Genomic DNA, 19392 nt, shown 5'->3' with positions numbered 1-19392 from the left:
CAGTATTAACATTTTCTAGATGCGTGCACTAGAATGGGCGGGAAATTATATTCTCGCAACAATTGTTCGTGCTATGTAAGCACGTTTGAGCAACTTGTGTTTCTTCTAAAGGCATGAATGGCTGGTTTTGAGTGTGCTTTTGCTGGCCGATGTTTATCGGCAAAAAATAGCCGATACAATATATCGGCTACACCTGATATCGGCCGATACATATCGGCTGACCAATATATTGGTCGAGCTCTAGTCAAAATCTTAAATTTTGTTAAAACATCAGCTTTAAATACTCGATTGTTTAAGGTTCTTTGTGAAGATCTCGGTTCAGACCACACTTGTCTGCTCTATCACACAGAAGTGCGCTGGCTCTCTTGAGGAAATACAACTAAGCATCTTTTTGAAATGAGGAATGAATTACTTTTATTTTTCCAACAGAAAGACCATGAATTTCAAAATGATCTGGAGGACGAGGAATTCATTGCAAGGTTGGCTTATTTGTCATATATATGTAAAGCTTTCAATTATAATGCGCCATTTCAAGGGCAAAACTGCACTGTCGTAGACTTTGTTTCAAAACTGGGAGCTTTTATCCGAAAGGTGGAATTATGGAGGAAAAATGTGGAAAACAAGCGCTATGGTATGTTTAAATTTCTGTCAGCCCTTGAAATGGAAATCAGTGATGACTTTTCTAGAGAAATTACCCAGCACCTCTCGCTGCTAATTGCTGAATTGCAGCATTACTTTCCAGATACCACAAGCTGCCAATACATCACAGATCCTTTCTCAGTGGACCCAGCCGACCCACCTGTCGGTACAGGGAAACAAGGGGAACTGATGGACATGCAAGAGGATCAGACAGAAAAAAAACAATGCAAAGAATGTTCTGCAATAAACTTCTGGCTTATTATGGCTTTTTCATACCCAACGCTAGCTTCCCACGGTGTTTCACAACTACTGATTTTTCCTTCTACTTGGGAATGCGAGCAGGGATTTTCTATTCTTATAAACATCGAATCAAACAATCGAAACCGACTAAGTGCCCCTGGACATGACTTCAGATGTGCTATTAGCAAAGTTATGCCGTGCATCGATCAACTGGTGAAAGATAAACAAAAACAAAAATCTCGCTCAATTCAGTTGTATTGTGTTTGTGTTTAGCTGTGTCTTTTTCTTTGTTATTCTGATGTGTTCTGTGCTGTGTGGTTTAATGGACTCTGTGATGTTTTGTTGGTAATTTTTCTACTTTCGCTGACTTTACATCCAGACTCATCATCTTGCAAATAATTTAATATTGGATCAAATTAGTTGTTTTGAAAATAGTGGTATGTGTTGACAATCCGTGGTGGCTAAGTGGTACGAGAACATAAAAAGGTTTGGAACCCCTGGTCTATAAGTTAGTTTTTTTCAATAGTTAAAATGGTTACTTTGGATCAACAAATGTGTGGACAGCTTAGCTTGGATTGAATGGAAATTAACAGGTACTATAGCCTAGTTATCCCCGGAATGGCCCGTTTCGGTGAGTCCGATTCGGTGAGTCCGATTCGGTTAGTCCGATTCGGTGAGTCCGATCCCTTAACGGGGGATTTTTTCAATTTTTTTTTTAAATTATCGGGTACCGTAGCCTAATTATCATTGCCGTTTTAGGGTTAGGGGTTTGGGGTTAAGGTTAGTGGTTAGAAGTTAGGAATCGGACTCACCGAATCGGACTCACCGAATAGTAGCAGACCCAGTTATCCCAACCAGCAAAAATATGTTCCAAGAATCCAGTTAGCCTAACAGTTCATTTTTACATTGTAGTAATAGAAAGAAAGTTAGCCTAACCGTTCATTTTTACATTGTTGTAACAGAATGAAAGTTAGCCTAACAGTTCATTTTTACATTGTAGTAACAAAATAAGAAGGCTAACCAAATGTGTGGCCTACAGCTTGGATTGAAAGGAAATTATCGGGTACTGTAGCCTAGTTATACCGACCAGCAGAAATTGCCGTTTTTACATCGTTTTAACATCGCTAAACGTTGAAATCGTATAGAAAAGAGAACTTTTGCTGACTAGGATACGTTGAAACTGGGAAACATTCACAAAAGCCCTTCGATTTGTTCCAAGAACCCAGTTAGCCTAACAGTTCGTATTTACATTGATTCAATGTCTGAATATTCAATCGTTGGATTTGCAGAAGGCTTTGTTGGATTTTCAAAAACTTGCCGAACAGGGTACTCGCCGAAAAAGGCTCTCGTCGAATAGTAGCAGACTTGATGCGATATTGCGGGAGATTGTGAAGCATATACATGCCGAATGGCAACCCTTGGTTACCATAGGTAGAACAGTTTCACAACACGTGGAAGCTAGTGGTGCTGATTTGCGCCCTGACATAGTCCTGCAACGCCCTGACGGTATCATGGGTTGTATGTGACGGTTGTATGTTCCCTTCCAAAAACCGCCGACAGGAAACATGACAAGTACGACGAGTTTGTGTAAACAGAAGTGAAGACAGAAAGTGCCCTTGCATGGATGTCCTGTCACTTCCGTTCGTCGTAGACTCCCTCAGGAGCTATGCTCTGTTGAGCACTCTGGCTCTGACGGCCTTAGACTCATGTAGTATCATCTATCAGTATTGGTTCTGTATTCTCATCTTTCAAATCGCGCCGCGCGGGCTGGCAGGCTGGTTCTTTAAAGTCTCTGACCTGGCTATGTTTATTGAGTTCTTCTCGTCGTGTCAATTATTTCGTGCGCTATTGATCAAAATAAAACAGTTCATCACCAAGTGCCTGGCAAAAAAGTAGCAGTAACTTTCTAGTTAGTTTGCTGCTTGCATTAAAAGTAGAAGGCTAGTTAATAGTTATTTTTGCAAGTGTAGTTATGTGCATTAATTGCAGCCTAACCTTAGCCTTTGAATCTATACTACTAAATTAACTGAAACATGAATATACTACTCAGTGCTGATCAGAGGTGGGTAGTAGCTTTCTACTTCATTTTTGCTGTAGTGGTACTGGTAGCCGATAGGCGCTACATTTATTTCAGTCGCATTCCCGTTACTTTCCAGTTCAAAGTGAAAACAATTACTCGTTTTTGGAGATTTTTTGTGGAAACAATGTGTAAAAAAATCAAAGAAAAAATCAGCTATTGCGGAAAACATCAAGCCACATAGATACCAACTAGAATGACACCAACACCAGTCATGACTCCGAGGATAAATGTTTTGGTGTGTTGGTGCCATCGCATAAAATTTTGGTACAGAAAGAAAGTCAAAATTTGTAAAAAAAATTTTTCAGACAGAAGCAAGTCCTTGAGTTATATAAAACTTTTTATTAAATACAACACCCCCATTCCTTCCATTGCTGCGTTGGAAAGTCTTTCTTGATTGGAAAGACGTGCTGAAGCCAAAGTGGGCAGGACTCAGCAACTCGCATTTTGAGATGCTCATGTTTTTGAAGGATGCGCATTTGTGCAACAATAAATTCCACCTAAAAATTGTTTTCTACAACGACATTAAAATGGCAGTGTGACGAATGATATCATTTGTTTCCAATGTTATTTTGACATCACAAAAGTGCTTTTTGTGTAAGTTTAAGACAAAAGTAGTGGTAGTGCGTACTGCTTTTAAAGTGACATAAGCCTACCTCTTGTGCTGCTGATGTGTAAATGCGTGATAAATATACATCCATTTGCACTAGCCTAAACACTGTCACAGGAAAAAAGTTACTTGTTGACTTCATTACCGACCTGTTGATCGCTAGTAATTAAAAAACTATCTAGTCAATCATAATTGATGAGAAGTTGGCCAATGGCCATCCTAGTTTCGTAACGTGTTATTGAACTAAATGCCTGGAAAACAGCCTCATTTATATATAATAATTAATTAGTGTAACGTTTTCTTAAAAAAAAATCTCTTTTTGCAGAGATCAAGGTTATCAGCATGGAGATGTTGTATCATTATTTGTTGAAAATCGACCGGAGTATGTAGCTTTATGGTTGGGATTAGCAAAAATAGGTGTTGTATGTGCGTTGATTAATTACAATTTAAGAGAAGATTCACTCATTCACTGCATAAACGTGTCAATGTGTAAAGGTATTGTTTTCAGTGGAAGACTTTCTGCGGGTAAGTATTGCTTTTTCAATATGGTCCCATTTTACATACTATAATAATGTAGTTATTAAAATTAAATTAAAATGTAGTTATCAAATGAAAAAGATATTTCACATCAGAACTCCTGTTGGAGATTAAATAAATGTGAGTAAACTGTGTGATCTGGTAAAGCTGCACTTATGTATATTGTTTGACTATACAGGACGAAATCGGTTAAGAGCATACCGCTTAAATGTCTCAATCGTATATTTGGATTAAAATCCCAAACCATCCCATCTAATGTTAAGTAAAACGATTGGTTAAGTGTATCTTACTTAAGGGAATAAGTCGGATAATAAAAGCAGGATTTGCTTCTTATTTACATGTTTCATTCATTTAATCGTATGATTCTACCAAAAAGCAAAAAGAGAATATCTCTTTTTATTTCGCATAATTGTTTGCAACGTTCAAAGGCGAAATGAAGCAAAGGGGAGACAGACACGTGCGGTCAAAACAAATACAATTGTCTGTAATTCCATGCCATAATCTTATGTGCAAGATCACTGCAAAAATACAATTTTCACACAGCTGGGCTTAGTTTAGAGCAGGAGTCGGCAACCTTTTTTAATCGTGGGCCAAAACCAAAATTTGCAAAGTCTTGGCGGGTCGTAGTCCACAAATTTTCCATTAACAAATCTGTTTAGTTTTTTTATAATGTCACAACCTTCGAATATATAGAATTTAATCTGATTAAGTCCTGATTTTGTTAACAAAAGCACAAAATACAATATACATATTTTGTTGATAGTATTATACAACATTAATGTGAGATTTGCAGTTGTTTTGGTTTCAAACTTTGCAAAGTTCAAGCGATAAGTTGGATGAGGAAAGAAGCACGACATCTTGTAGGTGGTATCATTAAGTTTTGTTTTCAACTTGTTCTTGTTGCGTTTCATTGACGAAAATAGATGTGCACATGCAAAAGTGCTGCCAAATCATGATGCTCTTTTTTGGCATGATTAATGAAGTTGGGATATTGTTTTTACTGAATAAGACATTTTATAGAAGGCAAGCAGTGATACACTTTCGGTATGAAATTTTAATCTTAGCTCGTTACTGCACTGTAGCCCAATTCCATTTGATAACCTACTTCTCTTGCACTCTATCCACCTGTACATCAAATGGAGTAGAACTGAATAGTTTAGTGTCATTTTCAAGGGAACGAATGTCACCAAAGTGGGATGAAAATTGATTTCTTAACTGTTGTATTGTAGAGACAAATAACTTAGGCTATTGCTTGTAGATTCAAAAAATGAAGGGGTGTACCAGCAAACATCTATAGGATTGGCCCATGATACAAGAGAAGCATCCACAGAGTATACAAACTGATATGCATAAATCAACAAGGGAATAAAAAAATAACAGTTAACCTCTCAAGTACATGTAGCTCCACACAAAGGGAAATTTACATGACTTTTGACTCTTTTTTTATTTGTTTAAAAATAATGTCTAAAAAGACATTCTTCTGAAACTAAAACTAAATAACTAAAACTAAAAATTTCTTCTAACACTAAACTTCTGAAATCAAAAATTAAATCAATTCTCATTGGCTTATTAAGCTTACATCACTCTCAGAAACCATCTTCTCAAGACAACTTTTCACTTTCATTTTACTACACTGAAGAGATCGGAAGATCGAAACACTGGCCGCTGTCCGTAGTTATCTTTTAATAATGTCTTTTTAGACATTATTTTTAAACAAATAAAAAAAGAGTCAAAAGTCATGTAAATTTCACTTTGTGTGGAGCAAACATGTACTTGAGAGGTTAACTGTTATTTCTTTATTCACTTATTGCTTGTAGGTTTGTTCTTCTGCAGTGTAGCAAAGTGAACACAATTTTTATTTTCCTGCTGACCTTTCTCAGAGCCATAGTTTTGTTTCGAATGTGCGTAGGCTAGGTCAATATGCATCCACATCTTGTGTATCAATTGAAGCTTTCCCTGAAGCTGCATATTCAAGTTGTTCAGATGTGATGTTAAATCGATCGGAAATATCAAATTAGAACCCATTCTTGTTCATAAAATGCTGCAGCAATGATGGTCTTATTTTCAAGGAAGGTTGCTATTTTTTCTTCAACGTGACACTGTACACTCTTTTAACATATCGTCTCGACTGAGCCAGCAGACGATTGAGTCAAAAGGAATGTTCAAAGGTTTGTCGGATGTTGTTGTTTGTTGGTTTGTGTTCAAAGGTTTAAAGGTCACCAAAGAAGCGGAGAAAATGAGGCATAGCCTATGTTACAATCACATTAAATCGAAAATTAAGGGTTCGATTATAAAATAATATATCACTAGGTGGGCTATATAATAGTAGAATTTGTGAAGCGGCTGCGGGCCGGATGATTTTCCTTAGAGGGCCGGATTTGAGCGGTAGGTTGCCAACCCCTGGTTTAGAGCAAAAGCAAAAGAGCAGACAAAAGGAATAATCACACTTACCAGCAAATACAATAAAGCGTGAAAGAAATCGATCAACTACCTCCTCCAACAATAAAGAAGTTTTAAATGCTTTTGATGTCATCCGTGGGTTGCTGACCTTCCAAGTAACGGGTATCGGACAAATTATTTTGGCTTGAGATAGAAGTGTTGGAAAGCATGTCCAAAAGTTTAAACCAAAAAACTTGGAAATTTTTTTTATAATTAACTGAGTGAAATTACTGTTGTGAAATGTAGTGTGTGATTTCATTGGTGCAGTTTCGTTAAGTCAAAGAACATTGCAAATTTATAGTTTTACCAGACTGCTCAAAAAAGTTGAGGAAGAAAACCTTTGCGATTTCAAAACAAACACGTGAGCGGCCTTTTTCTTCCACAACTCAATTTTCGTTAGCCATGTTTACTTTTATACGCATAACTCCAGCAGCTGTGAAGCTGAATATGGCATGATTAAAACAGAAACATCAGAGGTTAAAGTTCGCATTGTGACGTCACAGAGATTGGTAAGAGAAAATAAATCCGATTGCCGCCTTTTGCAGAAAAATGCTTTGAACGTACATGATCTGGGACGATCGCTGACAATCTTGTTTTGTGTAACACAGATCTAATAAACTCTTTCAAGTTTAATCAGCATTTAAACTTTAAACAGTTGGTAGGATTGTATTAGGTGCAATGTACATTGCAGCCTATAGTTAGCACATGCGCAAATTGCACATCCCCAGCAGTACTGCTCGTTTACAATAAACCTTTTTTTGAACAAATTGGTTAACCGTATCAATTGGATAATCGTATCAAAACGTCTGACAAATAGCTGATACGCTTAGCCGATTTCGTGTATATTACAGCTTTTGCTTTCTAGCAAAATTTTAAAGTCTTATTCTGTGTGCAGCTATTCAAGATGTCAGTGAAGAATTAAAAGGAAAACCAAACTACTATTTAGTTTGTGGCAATTCTGAAGCTTATACCAACATCCCTAATAGGACCATAGACATTGATGGTATTTTTCAAAATGGTCTTTACACAACACCTTCTGCTCCTGAGAATGCGAATTATTTCGACAAGTTGTTATATATTTATACTTCAGGAACGACTGGTTATCCTAAAGCTGCTATCATTACTCATTGCAGGTAATTAATCAATGAACATCACAAAGTCAATCAAATATGATCACCCAGCTTCGTCATGTCTAGTTTGACTCTTCTCTACTTTTTTCAAATGCTGCATAATAGTTACAAGCTGAAAAGCTATCCTAACAGTGGTGTTAGCTCCATAAATTATAGAAGTTACTTAGCCTGGCTGATTTTATGTAATTTATGTTCTATCTACTGTTCAGTGGTGTTCTTGTATACTTTATCATGCTTTGCATCAGACAAACAGACAGAACAGAAGTTAGAAAACATTAGCTTATACTTGCTGAATCACAAATTAAATCGCATATAATTTTTTTTATATGATGCAATCTTTCATCTTCTGTAAATAGAACCGTTTCTTTTAGTCCAATAGATAAATTAATTTTTATTACAAGCATTGTAAATGAGATATAAAACTGTGCTGATTTAAAAAAATGTGAATACTAACATGTGATTGTTTTATAGATTTATTGTTTTTGCATCTAGGTATTTCTATATGTGCACCATGCAGAATCTTACTTTGCAATATAAAAGCAATGATAATATATACTGTGTCTTGCCGCTGTATCATTCTAATGGAGGGATTGTAGGTTTAGGGCAGATGTTGTGCCATGGATTGACCCTTACGATAAGGACCAAGTTTTCTGCCAGTGCTTTTTGGACAGATTGTAAAAAGTATCACTGCACGGTAAGCAAGGTTCCTTAAATCTTATGAAAGTTGTTGTCCCTTTTATGCATCGCTCTTATTGTGTGTTGTTATACAGTGTACTCACAGAACATTAATGCCATATAGCGAGCCGTTTGTCACAGATTAAAGTGGTGGCTTGTTGCATGTGACATTTTAGCTGCACTATGCACACCAAATTTCAGGCTAGTGGACGTAGGTTGTGTCTGCCCACTTATGGACTAAAAATTGACACTTAACACCATAGGCGCCTAACTATTTTTTTGGCCGTGGGGGCGAAAGCGTGTTTCATCAGCAGCAACGTAAATTCAGCGAAATCCCACGCAGATGGATGACGTAATTACAGTATTTCATCACACTAGGATTGCTTTTATTGCCACACTCGGAGTTATCGCTACGTTCGACCTACCGTTAATTAATTATTATAAACAAAACTCGACCAAAACACATGCTATGATTGCTATGCGTCTGCGTTTAGCAACGAACTAGATTTATTAGCATGAAACAAAAGACGAAAAGGTTTACTAAAAGGTATACTGTAAATGGAATGAAAATACTAACTTGATCATATGCTTGAAAATATACCTGTTGAAAGCAAAATCATTCATGTTTACATCAATACAACAGCACGTCACCTTGAATAAATTTAAAAGTTGCTGACATCCGTAAACAGCCCTTGAAAAATAGTTACGGAGAGACGTTTGATTAAGTTTTCGACTTGACATTGCTCCCTTTTCACTACAATATTGCTGACCAGCTTTCAAGTTTCAATTCGCTGTAATACGCCCGTTTTCGTGTTGCAGATAAAACAAAAGATGCGCAATGCGCATATTCCCCGCCTTTGATCAGGTTTCTATGGCAACGGTTGTATGTGCGCCATGCAGTTTGTGCGAGTCCGTTGTTGTGTTGATTGTGCCGCGTGTGCGCAATGCGGTTTGTACCAGCCCTTGTTACGTTGGTTAGTGGTTACCTCGGGCCGAGACTTCAAGTTCATTTTCACAGCAAGCGATTCACTGCTGCGACAATTCTCTGCAGAGGTTTCGACTGTCGAAAGCGACATCGAGTCTGTTTGCAAGCGCAGCTAAACGCACGCCGCGTCAACGTAGCAAATTATGTTGTTTTTGGGTGCATTCAACATCTGATGACATTGAATCGACTCAAAATGGTAGATTTTTGCTATCTCAGGCAGCAAAATCAGTCATTTTTACATTGATTCAACGTCTGCAGACATTAAATCAATGTACAAATGACAGATTTTTTGTCTGGGGTGGGATTGTAGCATCGCTACTCGTTCTAGTGATTATTTATAAGACTACAACGATACTGCATCTTCCAACTCTTGACTCAATGCAGCACTGTCAGTTTCGTGCATACTTTTACTACGGTAGTCAGTATAATTAATTGTAATGTAGGTTTGATACTTCTGAATTAAAATATAACCGTATGTCCGTATTTTACGGACCATGAAGCGCACCCGATTATAAGGCGCACTGTCAATAAATTGCTTCGATTAGTTTTTGTTCATACATAAGGCACACCGGGCTATAGAACACAACGTATTTTATTACTTGTTGCGTAATAAATGTAAGCAAGTCACAATAGTACAATGAACAAAAGAAAAAATGGGTCACAGTTTACTTGTTGCGTAATAAATGTAAGCAAGCCACAATAGTACAATGGGCAAAAGAAAAAATGGGCCTAGTGAATATCACTGTTGCTAGTTGCTTTTACCGTAGTTTATTGTGTAAGACGGTGGTTTATTTATATAATAATAGTATCGGTACTGGTTTTGAGTGTAGGCAATAAAGCACTACTTGATACATACTGTCACGATTTCTTTCTATCTCTTACCAGAAAAGAGACTTGGAAAGGTTCAATGACGTAGTTTAATGGGTTATAACCATGACGTACTCAACAGAGGCCATGTCATCGTGCGTGCTGGAGTCTAAACTGGAGGCGAACATGTTTTCATGACTTTGACATACCATATTGAAAAGATATGTATAAAAAGTTGAAGTGAACGTTTTTCACCTTAAATATTTATCTTATATGAAAAAGTTTGCTAGAAAATCAATTTTTAATTGTATATTCATTCGCCATTTGCGCAAGCATACTAAAACGATGAAGAGTTGCCAGGTGTGAAAACCCCAACAGATATCTGTGTGCTTTAATCGGTAGCCTACTGTCCCGTTGTTCTGTTATTAAATTTGCGCAATTGTTTTAACATACCCTTTTTTGAACAGGAAAAATCTACAAGAACTATCTTTACTTTTCAAAAACGCAGAAAAGTCTTAGTTTTTAAAATACTTTTTTTTTCTTTCAATTTTAATATAATTCCTATGTGATGAAACTTTACTAAACGTTTCATTTAGCAGCTTTATCTGCGGTTTTTATAATTTATATATTGAACAAATTTTTAATTTTACTCAGCTTTGTTTTGAAAATTGCACTCTTTTTCATGGCATTTCCTTTAAAAAGTTAATTGTTTTAAACTGCTGGCAACACTGATATTGTGTTCAATAATTGAATTAGGTTTTGCGGTAGTTTTTAAGGTGCTTGCTGTTGAAATGTTATTTAGGGTAGGATATTTGGATAAATGAAATGTTGATTTATTGAAATACTGGCCATGCAAACAAATATTGAGTACCGAGGCTGAAGGCTAGCTAGCGAATGCCGATAGCCGCGTCGGTTTTGGTAAAATAATGTTAGGCTACTTGAGGGCACACCCAGAAGTGTTATGAAATTGTGTGAAAAGTAACTTACTGTACGGTACCTTTGAGAATGATGGGAATTGTTGAGGCTAGCTTTGTTCTTTTTTTTCCAAATTGGTGTAGCTGTTTTTATTTTTAGTAGAGGTGTAGTATATTAAACGCATGATTGCAGGGTCAGCCTTCAGCTCTTGAGCCTAAAATTGCTTGCATGGTCAGTATTTTAAGGTCGCCATGGCTCAGACAAATCTAGAAATCCTATGCAGCATTTTGAAATTCTACTTTAGAAAAATAATTGCTTAGTCTGGCTAGACTTGTGCAGGCTAATACTTTGCTACACTGTAGAACAGTACAGCAAAAATGTGGCATGAAGGCACCCAGGAATTAAGAGACACTCTCATTTTCGAACCTGGTTTTAAAATTTTGTTGCAGTCTAAAATACCCGATTGTTCTATACTGTGCATGTAGTATAAATAGGAATAGTCTAATGTGGTATAAGAAGGAATAGTCTAACAAACGCTTTTAAGTTTGTGTGCATTAATAAAAATTTAGTCTCCAATTTTGAGACCAGTAAAGTTTTAAAAAAAAAAGCAAAACGTTAACATGTTTAGATTGTTCTTAAAAAAACTGTGCATTTAAATTGTGCTGCTTAAAGTTTGATAAGTTGAATTTGGTCAGTTCATGCGGTCTCAAAGCATCATTTGTGACCTTAATTTTGTCAAACTTGTGCCATTGCAAAGTGTAGCCTATAGTTAGTGCAGGCATAGTTTTCATTACATCTTCATTTTCATGTATATTTCAAAGTATGTTAAGAGGTTATTTGATATTTAATTAAGATGGGTAGAAAATGTTGTGTGACTAATTGCCATGGAAATTATGATGAGGCAAACAAAGAAACAACTTTTCGTTTACCTCGAAATCCTGAAGAGAAATATACCATATATATGCATAATTGCATATACCAGGTGACACAGTTTGCCAATGGGTACTTTATGGTTATGTCACATGGACACCTTAAATAGAAGGACTCGTAACTCGCAATCTCGGGTTTTTAAACTTGGGTCCCAAATCCAAACTTGGGTCCATCTAAAATGTGGTATAAATTATTCATAAAACTTTGCTTTTGATGTCTTTTACAGGGTTTTGGGGGGCAAGGATTCCATTTTTCACACTTGTTTTGTTCTAAAATATCAATGAAAGGTCTTTTGAAGCTTATTAGTCGCAAAAACATTACAATTTTGGCCAAAATGGGTGTTTGTTTTTACTTAAGTCAATGGAACAAAAATTAAATTAAATTAAATTTTACACACCTTTTCACTATCTTATATGATGAACACCTGCAAAATTTGAGTGAAATTTATTGAGAAACACGAGAGTTATAAAACATTTAGTTTGGGGGGTCTGCCGAGGGGGCACAATTTTTTTTACTTTTGGCCATGTTTGAGATTCTGAAATTTTCTCAGTTCATAGAGAATCCTGTAAACAACATTTCTACTAAATGTCAGCCAAAACCAATCAAAAATAGGGTCTTGGCAAGGTTGAGTTTGGAAAATTTTAACCGAGAGCTGGAAACGGCCACATTTGGATGTCTATGACCTTTGACCTTTTAGAGTGACAATGTGAGCGATGTTATTTTTTCAATATTTGGCAGAAGTGCTATCACCTGTAAAAAAATTAGGTTCTTACCTTATTTACTTAAGCAGTAATAGGACCTCAAACATGGCCAAAAGTAAAAAATTGTGCCCCCTCGGCAGACCCCCCCAAACTAAATGCTTTATAACTCTCGTGTTTCTCAATAAACTTCACTCAAATTTTGCAGGTGTTCATCATATAAGATAGTGAATAGGTGTGTAAAATTTAATTTAATTTAATTCTTGTTCCATTGACTTAAGTAAAAAAAACACCCATTTTTGCTAAAATTGTGATATTTTTGCAACAAATAAACTTCAGAAGACCTTTCATTGACATTTTAGAGAAAAACAAGTGCGAAAAATGGAATCCTTGCCCCTCAAAACCTTATAACAGACACCGAAAACAAAGTTTTATGAATAATTTGTACCACATTTTGGATACACCCAAGTTTGGATTTAACACCCAAGTTCCAAATACCGAGCATAGCAGATACTAGTCCTTCTATTTAAGGTGTCTATGTTATATCATGTTTCATGAAGTTGTTAACCACTGTTGCAGAACTTCGTTATGTCGTGTTTTTCACTCAGATCAGATCAATAGGCTACCAGTTATCTGTGAACAAAAAGTATGCAGCTACATTGGCCAATATTATGTTTAAAAATTATTGTTGTCTATTTTCACCTGCATCAGAAAAGGAAGTAAAACAAAAAATTTTAAAACTTATATATGCATTAAAAACTTGTTTTTTGTTTGTTTTTCTTTGTTGTTGAGACTTCTGTAAGGACTGTTATAGAACTTCTTTAAATGTCCATTTTCATTCCTGAGAAGTCCTTGCACTGATATTATTTAAAGTTGTCGTAACAGATAATTTTTTCGTTCAATATCTGAACTAAAGTAGCACCACATTAGTTGCGCAACCAGGGGGGCTTGGTTTAGGCCCCCCCCACTTTACTAAAATCCTGGTTGCGCTACTGGCCACAGTCCTTTCATGTAGTAGTTTTGACCATGTAGGTACATTGTATTTTTGTGAATCAGCTCTATAGAAAATAATAACTTCAAAGTTAAAACCTTACACATCTACTGTAATTGTTTTTATTATTGTAACACGCACGGGAACAACTATTCATTGGAATAGACTATGTCAAGCATATGAAATGCCATGGATGAAAATGTATTTTACATTTTGAAATTTGAAAGCAAAATTTTCATTTATAATCGTTTTAGGTTTAAATATACTGTGTTTGCAATGCAATATGTCAATGAAAATGTTCGCCTCCAGTTTAGACTCCAGCACGCACGTTGGTTTGGCCTCTGTTAAGTACGCCATGGTTATAACCGAAAAGCAGTCAATTAAAGTCACGGGTAGTTCTACTAGTGAAATGATATATGAACACTAGGGTGGTCCTCAAAATGGATAATTTTGAAAAGTTAAGGTGCTTCTTTTTTAAATGGTGCTTTTTGGTGAAAAAATAACTTGTGTAAATTTGTTTTGAAAAATATTAACGTTTAGAGGTGTCACAGCAGCCCCAAAGTTTGCACCCCTTTTCAAGCTTTTTATACCAAACCGCTAGATGGCGCTTATAGGCGAAAATTTTAGTTTGTCCCAGAGAAACAAACTTGAGGTCTAATTCACCATTTGGGGGGGTGGGGATTTCAATAAACACATTTATATTGACGTAGCTATAACACAAGTAGCAATTTGGACAGTCTTGAACTTTATTTTAAAGCAAAAAAAATGAGTTAGTAGGCTAGCCTACAGCAGGCCTAGGCTGTTCGAATAGATAGTTTATCAAATCAGTCTAAATCTTTTAGGAGTTCCAAAGCTTTCATCTGGAACTGGTCAAGCTGTTGCAACTGCGGTGAAAGCATGTACGGACGATTGGGAAGTTACAGACCAGATTATTGGCATAAGTTTCGATACCACTAGCAGCAATACTGGTGTTAGACTTGGAGCCTGTAGGCTACTCTTTTACAAAATGAACTAGAAAGAGAACTTTTACATTTTGCATGCCGACACCATATCTTTGAGATTGTTGCAGAAGCAGCTTTTTTTGTATGCTTTGGACCATCAACAGCACCGGATATTGCAATTTTCAAACAGTTTCAAAAACAGTGGCCTTTGATTGAACAATCGACGCACGAGCCCATGATACCAAGTGATTTAACTGCAGAGGTTTCTAAAGTATTTGACGATAAGAGACAAGAGGTTGTTGATTTTTGCCTAAATAAATTGCTATCCAAGCAACCTCGTGATGACTATCGTGAGCTGCTAGAGCTTACCATTATCTTGCTGGGTGTTATTCCTCCCAGAGGTGTCAGGTTTTATCAACCTGAGGCTCTTCATCGAGCTCGATGGATGGCTCGTCTCATTTATGGCACATATGGCATGAAAATGTATCTTTTTGGGACCAATTTTTCACAGCTGCTGAATGTAAGAGCCAGGCAACAACAAGATTTGTTGCTTTCATGTGCTTGGTTTATGTAAAGCATTGGTTTACTGCAATCACTGCCCCAGCGAATGATTTACAGTTTCTACAATCTTTGATCTCGTATCCTGATCAAGAAATTGCAAAAGCTACTAGCAAGAAATTTGCAAATCATCTGTGGTACGGTACTTGAGTGAAAGCTTGGTGTCATTGTCGTTTTTTGATCCTGATGTAAGTGTAAATGATAAAAGAAAAATGGTGGAAGCTCTTCAAAACCCAGCATCAGAAAAATCGTCTCCAAGACCAAAAGTGAACCTTTGTGCGAAAGATGTTATCACTAACCACATCCTAGCTGATTTTGTTTCATCGAAATCCTTAAATTTCTTTCACATTTTATCTCTGTCAACACAATTTTTGGCCCAAGATCCAGTAGAGTGGCAAGTACTGAACGATTATAAAGCTGCTGTTGCAATTGTGTCAAATATCTCCCTAGTCAATGACTTTGCTGAAAAGGGAGTGGCCCTGATCCAAGATTACAGGCAAGTTCTCTCAAAAGATGAGGAACAGCAACAGTTTTTGTTACAAGTGGTAGAATGGCACCGTCAAAATTACCCTCAATAAACACTAAAACTATTGATGACTATTAAATTGAATGTGATTGAAGTTAATTTTTATGCTGTAATGATGATTATACGCCGTACAGTGATTTGATACCAGTAGGCTATTGGTATAGCCTATTGGTTTCTTTTAAAGACTTAAAATTACCATAACTGGTACTTGTGTTGTACCTACATCAATATAAATGTGTTTATTAAAATCCTCACCGTCAGAATTGTTGGGATAGACATCAATTTTGTTTCTCTGGGACAAACTAAAATTTTCGCCTATAATCGCCATCTAGCGGTTTGGTATAAAAAGCTTGAAAAGGGTGCAAACTTTGGGGCTGCTGTGACACCTCTAAACGTTAATATTTTTCAAAAATATTTTACACAAGTTATTTTTTCACCAAAAGGCACCATTTAAAGAAGAAGCACCTTAGCTTTTCAAAATTTTCCATTTTGAGGACCACCCTAATGAACACGCTTGAAGGACTCCAACGAATGGTTCACCACTTCCAGCAATTAATCAAAGTAACAGATACAGTAAACAGCAATAGACTCCAATACTTGCGACTATTGATCGAGTTTAATGTATTCCACTCACAGCTTCTCATACAATTCTAAATTCAATCAGAAATTATATTAGCATCAACTTTGCTTTACTCGTAATTAATAACTTCAACTCTCCATCAACAATAATCTTTGCATCTACTACAACTGCCACCACTACAACAATGATCTCTCACAATCAACTCATACTAATTCATAATAATCATTACGCAAATTACACCACTATTTATAGAAGGTTGTTTCGGTCCAGTAACATCGAGAAGGTTACGTAATGTCACATTGTTCTGTCAAGTTGCAATAAATGTCAACAAGCAGAAGCTTAAAGAAGTCTAAAGAATGTCACGTAGGGTAGAAGATTCTTACATAATAACGATTTCACAATGAGAGGTTACTACTGGTCATTGACCGATAATAACATACCGCTCAAGAGTTCCATAATTAAAACAACACGCTCGTTGAAGACACAAAGCAGTCCATCGCGAGGCCTTGCACATTGATTGTGACACATACATTAGGCGCACCGGCTTATAGGGCGCACGATCAATTTATGAGGAAAAAAAGGATATAAATTGCGCCTTATGGTCCGTAAAATATGGTAAGATTTGATATTTTAGAGTTGCAATTAGGCTATTTGCTATATTGTAGCAGTAACTAATGACCAAAAGAAAGAGAATCATTAGGAAAGAAGCAGAGCATGCTGTGTTTGGGCAGGCAGTTCCTCTTCCTGCACACGAACTACCAGTAAATGGTGAAGTGTTAAGAAATTATAAAGCTTTGGTAGAGAGTTTGCTTTGTTGAACCATAGAGAAATAAAGCAGAGTAACCTTAGCGGGTTTAACATACTTTTTACACACAAAAATTATAACATAATTAAAGTAAACTCAAACTGTTTTGACACAGTCATACGTGTGTCTTCATCAGGAATTAAATCTGCAATAGACATAAAATAAAAAATTGTAAGATAAATTTGACTTTGCACTACAACTGTAACGACACTCTGGGTTGAAAAGCACAAACTGAACAAATGATACAGGAATGATTACAAGTAAATTATGCGGTAGGAAACAGATCACATGAGGTGTAAACTACAAGAATTGGACAAACAATTAGAACACACACAAAAGGAACGATGAGCCACAGGAGAATAAGTGTTAAGAAATTGTTGGAGGTACAAATGCGAGGCTGAAAGCTTTGCAGATGTGAATGAGACTGTGAAGAAAGCTGCCTCAGAAGTTCCTGCAATATACAGGCTCAAACTATCAAATAAGGCAGTTGACGTTGCTGGTGAAATACAAAAAGTTTACTGTGAGCTGAAGTCAAGTAGGATCAAGTGCAGTTGTATTTTACAGTTGTAATTACTGCCACAACATTGACACTGCCATAAACAGCGCCCTGCGCATAGTGACCAGATGTATGCGTCTCACACCATTGGGCAATCTGCCCATTCTAGCTCGCATCCAACCTGTTGAGCTTTGCTGTAAAGAAGCCACTTTGTCTCTCGGTCAACGGGCATTGGAGCCTAACCATCTTCTTCACTCCAAAGTCTTTCCACCTTCAAACGAGCACTTCCGTCGACTGAAATCAGACACACATTTGTGCCAACAGCTCAACTTTTGGTCAACAAAGCTGATGGTCAAGACATCTCTGCAGCTAATTGGGCTGACTATAAATGGAATTCTGAATGGAAGTTAAGTACCATCACCAGACTGCATTCATTCATCGCCGACAGCCGCCCCATCGGCTTGACGCTGCAAAGGCAGATGTGTAACTGTGTGTGCGCCTCAACCGTCATTGGACTTTTCCATTCAACCATGCACCAATGTCTTCTTTTCCATTTTGTGAATGTGGTGCCGAGAAAAAGACTGCAGACTACATCATCACTGTACCATCTTTAAGCCACCTTAGAACAGAGTGGAAGGTCTGCGTGTCTTGGATGACGAAACCAAAGACTGGCTGCTTTCCACTAGCCTTCCTGTGTACTCCGAGAACTTCTTGAGTCTGGGGTAGTGAAAAGATAGACCCTCGGCCTCAGAGACTCACACGACAACATTGGATTGCGCACCTATTTAGTTGCATTTGGGCGACAAATATAAAAAGTATCTGTCAAGTTTGCCACAAAAACTTTGTGAGAACATAGCACAATGCTCAATACCAACTCTTAATGTGTAATCTCGCCAAACTAAACACATGTAAAAAAAACGTTAACCACAAAATCTATTTTTAGTGGTAGGATGGTCTGTTTAAGTGAGGCTGACTGTACCTCCCTTCATTCCTACTTCATGTCGCTTTTGGCCGACCTAAAACGCTATCAACACATATACTTGGGTAAAAATTTCTAATTTTATTTTTTTGGAAAATCTGGATTGCTTCAATAAAAGGTTAAATTAAAAACCAATGGCTTAAGATATCAGTACCTATCGAAAACTGAAGATGAAGCTTTCTCAAGGTTGAAGAGAATGGTGAGAGGTCCCACATTTGGGTCGCTGCGAAAAATAGTTGGAAACCACTGGTTTAATGTATCAGTACTTGCAGAAACTGAAGATGAAGCTTCGTTAAAGTTAAACAGGATGATGAAAGGTCCCACATTTATGAAGATCTTTTATCATCACATGATAAAACGGAGGAAGATACGGAGGTGATAAAAAAGACATTTGACATGCTTTCCCAGTATCAAGAAACTAAGTAACCCTTCCAAAGCTGAACTTTTACGCAACGGATTACTATCATATGATTGACTGGTACACTAAACTGAAAACTGAGCTTTCATTCATTGACATCCCTTAGTGATGAGGAAGTATTAGTTAGGCTACAGGGTTGTTGGGTCTTTTATAAAAAATAAAATTTTGATGACCCACCAAATATCCATGTATCAAAAAATGTTATTTTTTATTGTTTAATTGTGTAGTATAATTTATAATGAACTAGCACAGCAATTTTTATTCTTCTATCACATATACAATAGAAGTTATAGGACTTTGCCAAAAGGCGACACCCAGCGGCAGGGGGTCTGGGGGGCCTTCCCCAAAAAATTTAAAAAAATTACTTTGAATTTGGAAAAACTTTTCGGCTAATCTCACAAGTTCTGTTGCCTCAG

At 36.8% G+C, this 19392-nt stretch overlaps 1 protein-coding gene across 3 annotated transcripts in view; it reads left to right on the top strand.

The window, feature by feature from the left end:
* The window catches only part of LOC145770852 (long-chain fatty acid transport protein 4-like), a 106744-nt gene that overhangs the window by 63151 nt on the left and 24201 nt on the right, over positions 1–19392 (top strand). The window contains exons 4-6 of one of the 3 annotated variants that reach the window (XM_082582592.1): positions 4075–4091; positions 7438–7675; positions 8144–8366. In XM_082582592.1, coding sequence (XP_082438718.1) covers positions 4075–4091; positions 7438–7675; positions 8144–8366 — 478 coding nt within the window. Of the gene's footprint in view, positions 1–3891; positions 4092–7437; positions 7676–8143; positions 8367–19392 lie in introns of all 3 variants that reach the window. The other 2 variants (XM_082582591.1, XM_082582590.1) reach the window with 2 other exon arrangements.

This window comes from Aplidium turbinatum, chromosome 5, assembly GCF_918807975.1.
Source record: "Aplidium turbinatum chromosome 5, kaAplTurb1.1, whole genome shotgun sequence".
Lineage (NCBI taxonomy): Eukaryota > Metazoa > Chordata > Ascidiacea > Aplousobranchia > Polyclinidae > Aplidium > Aplidium turbinatum.
The sequence above is the reverse complement of the archived record's forward strand: the minus strand, read 5'-3'. Positions and strand labels throughout refer to the sequence as shown.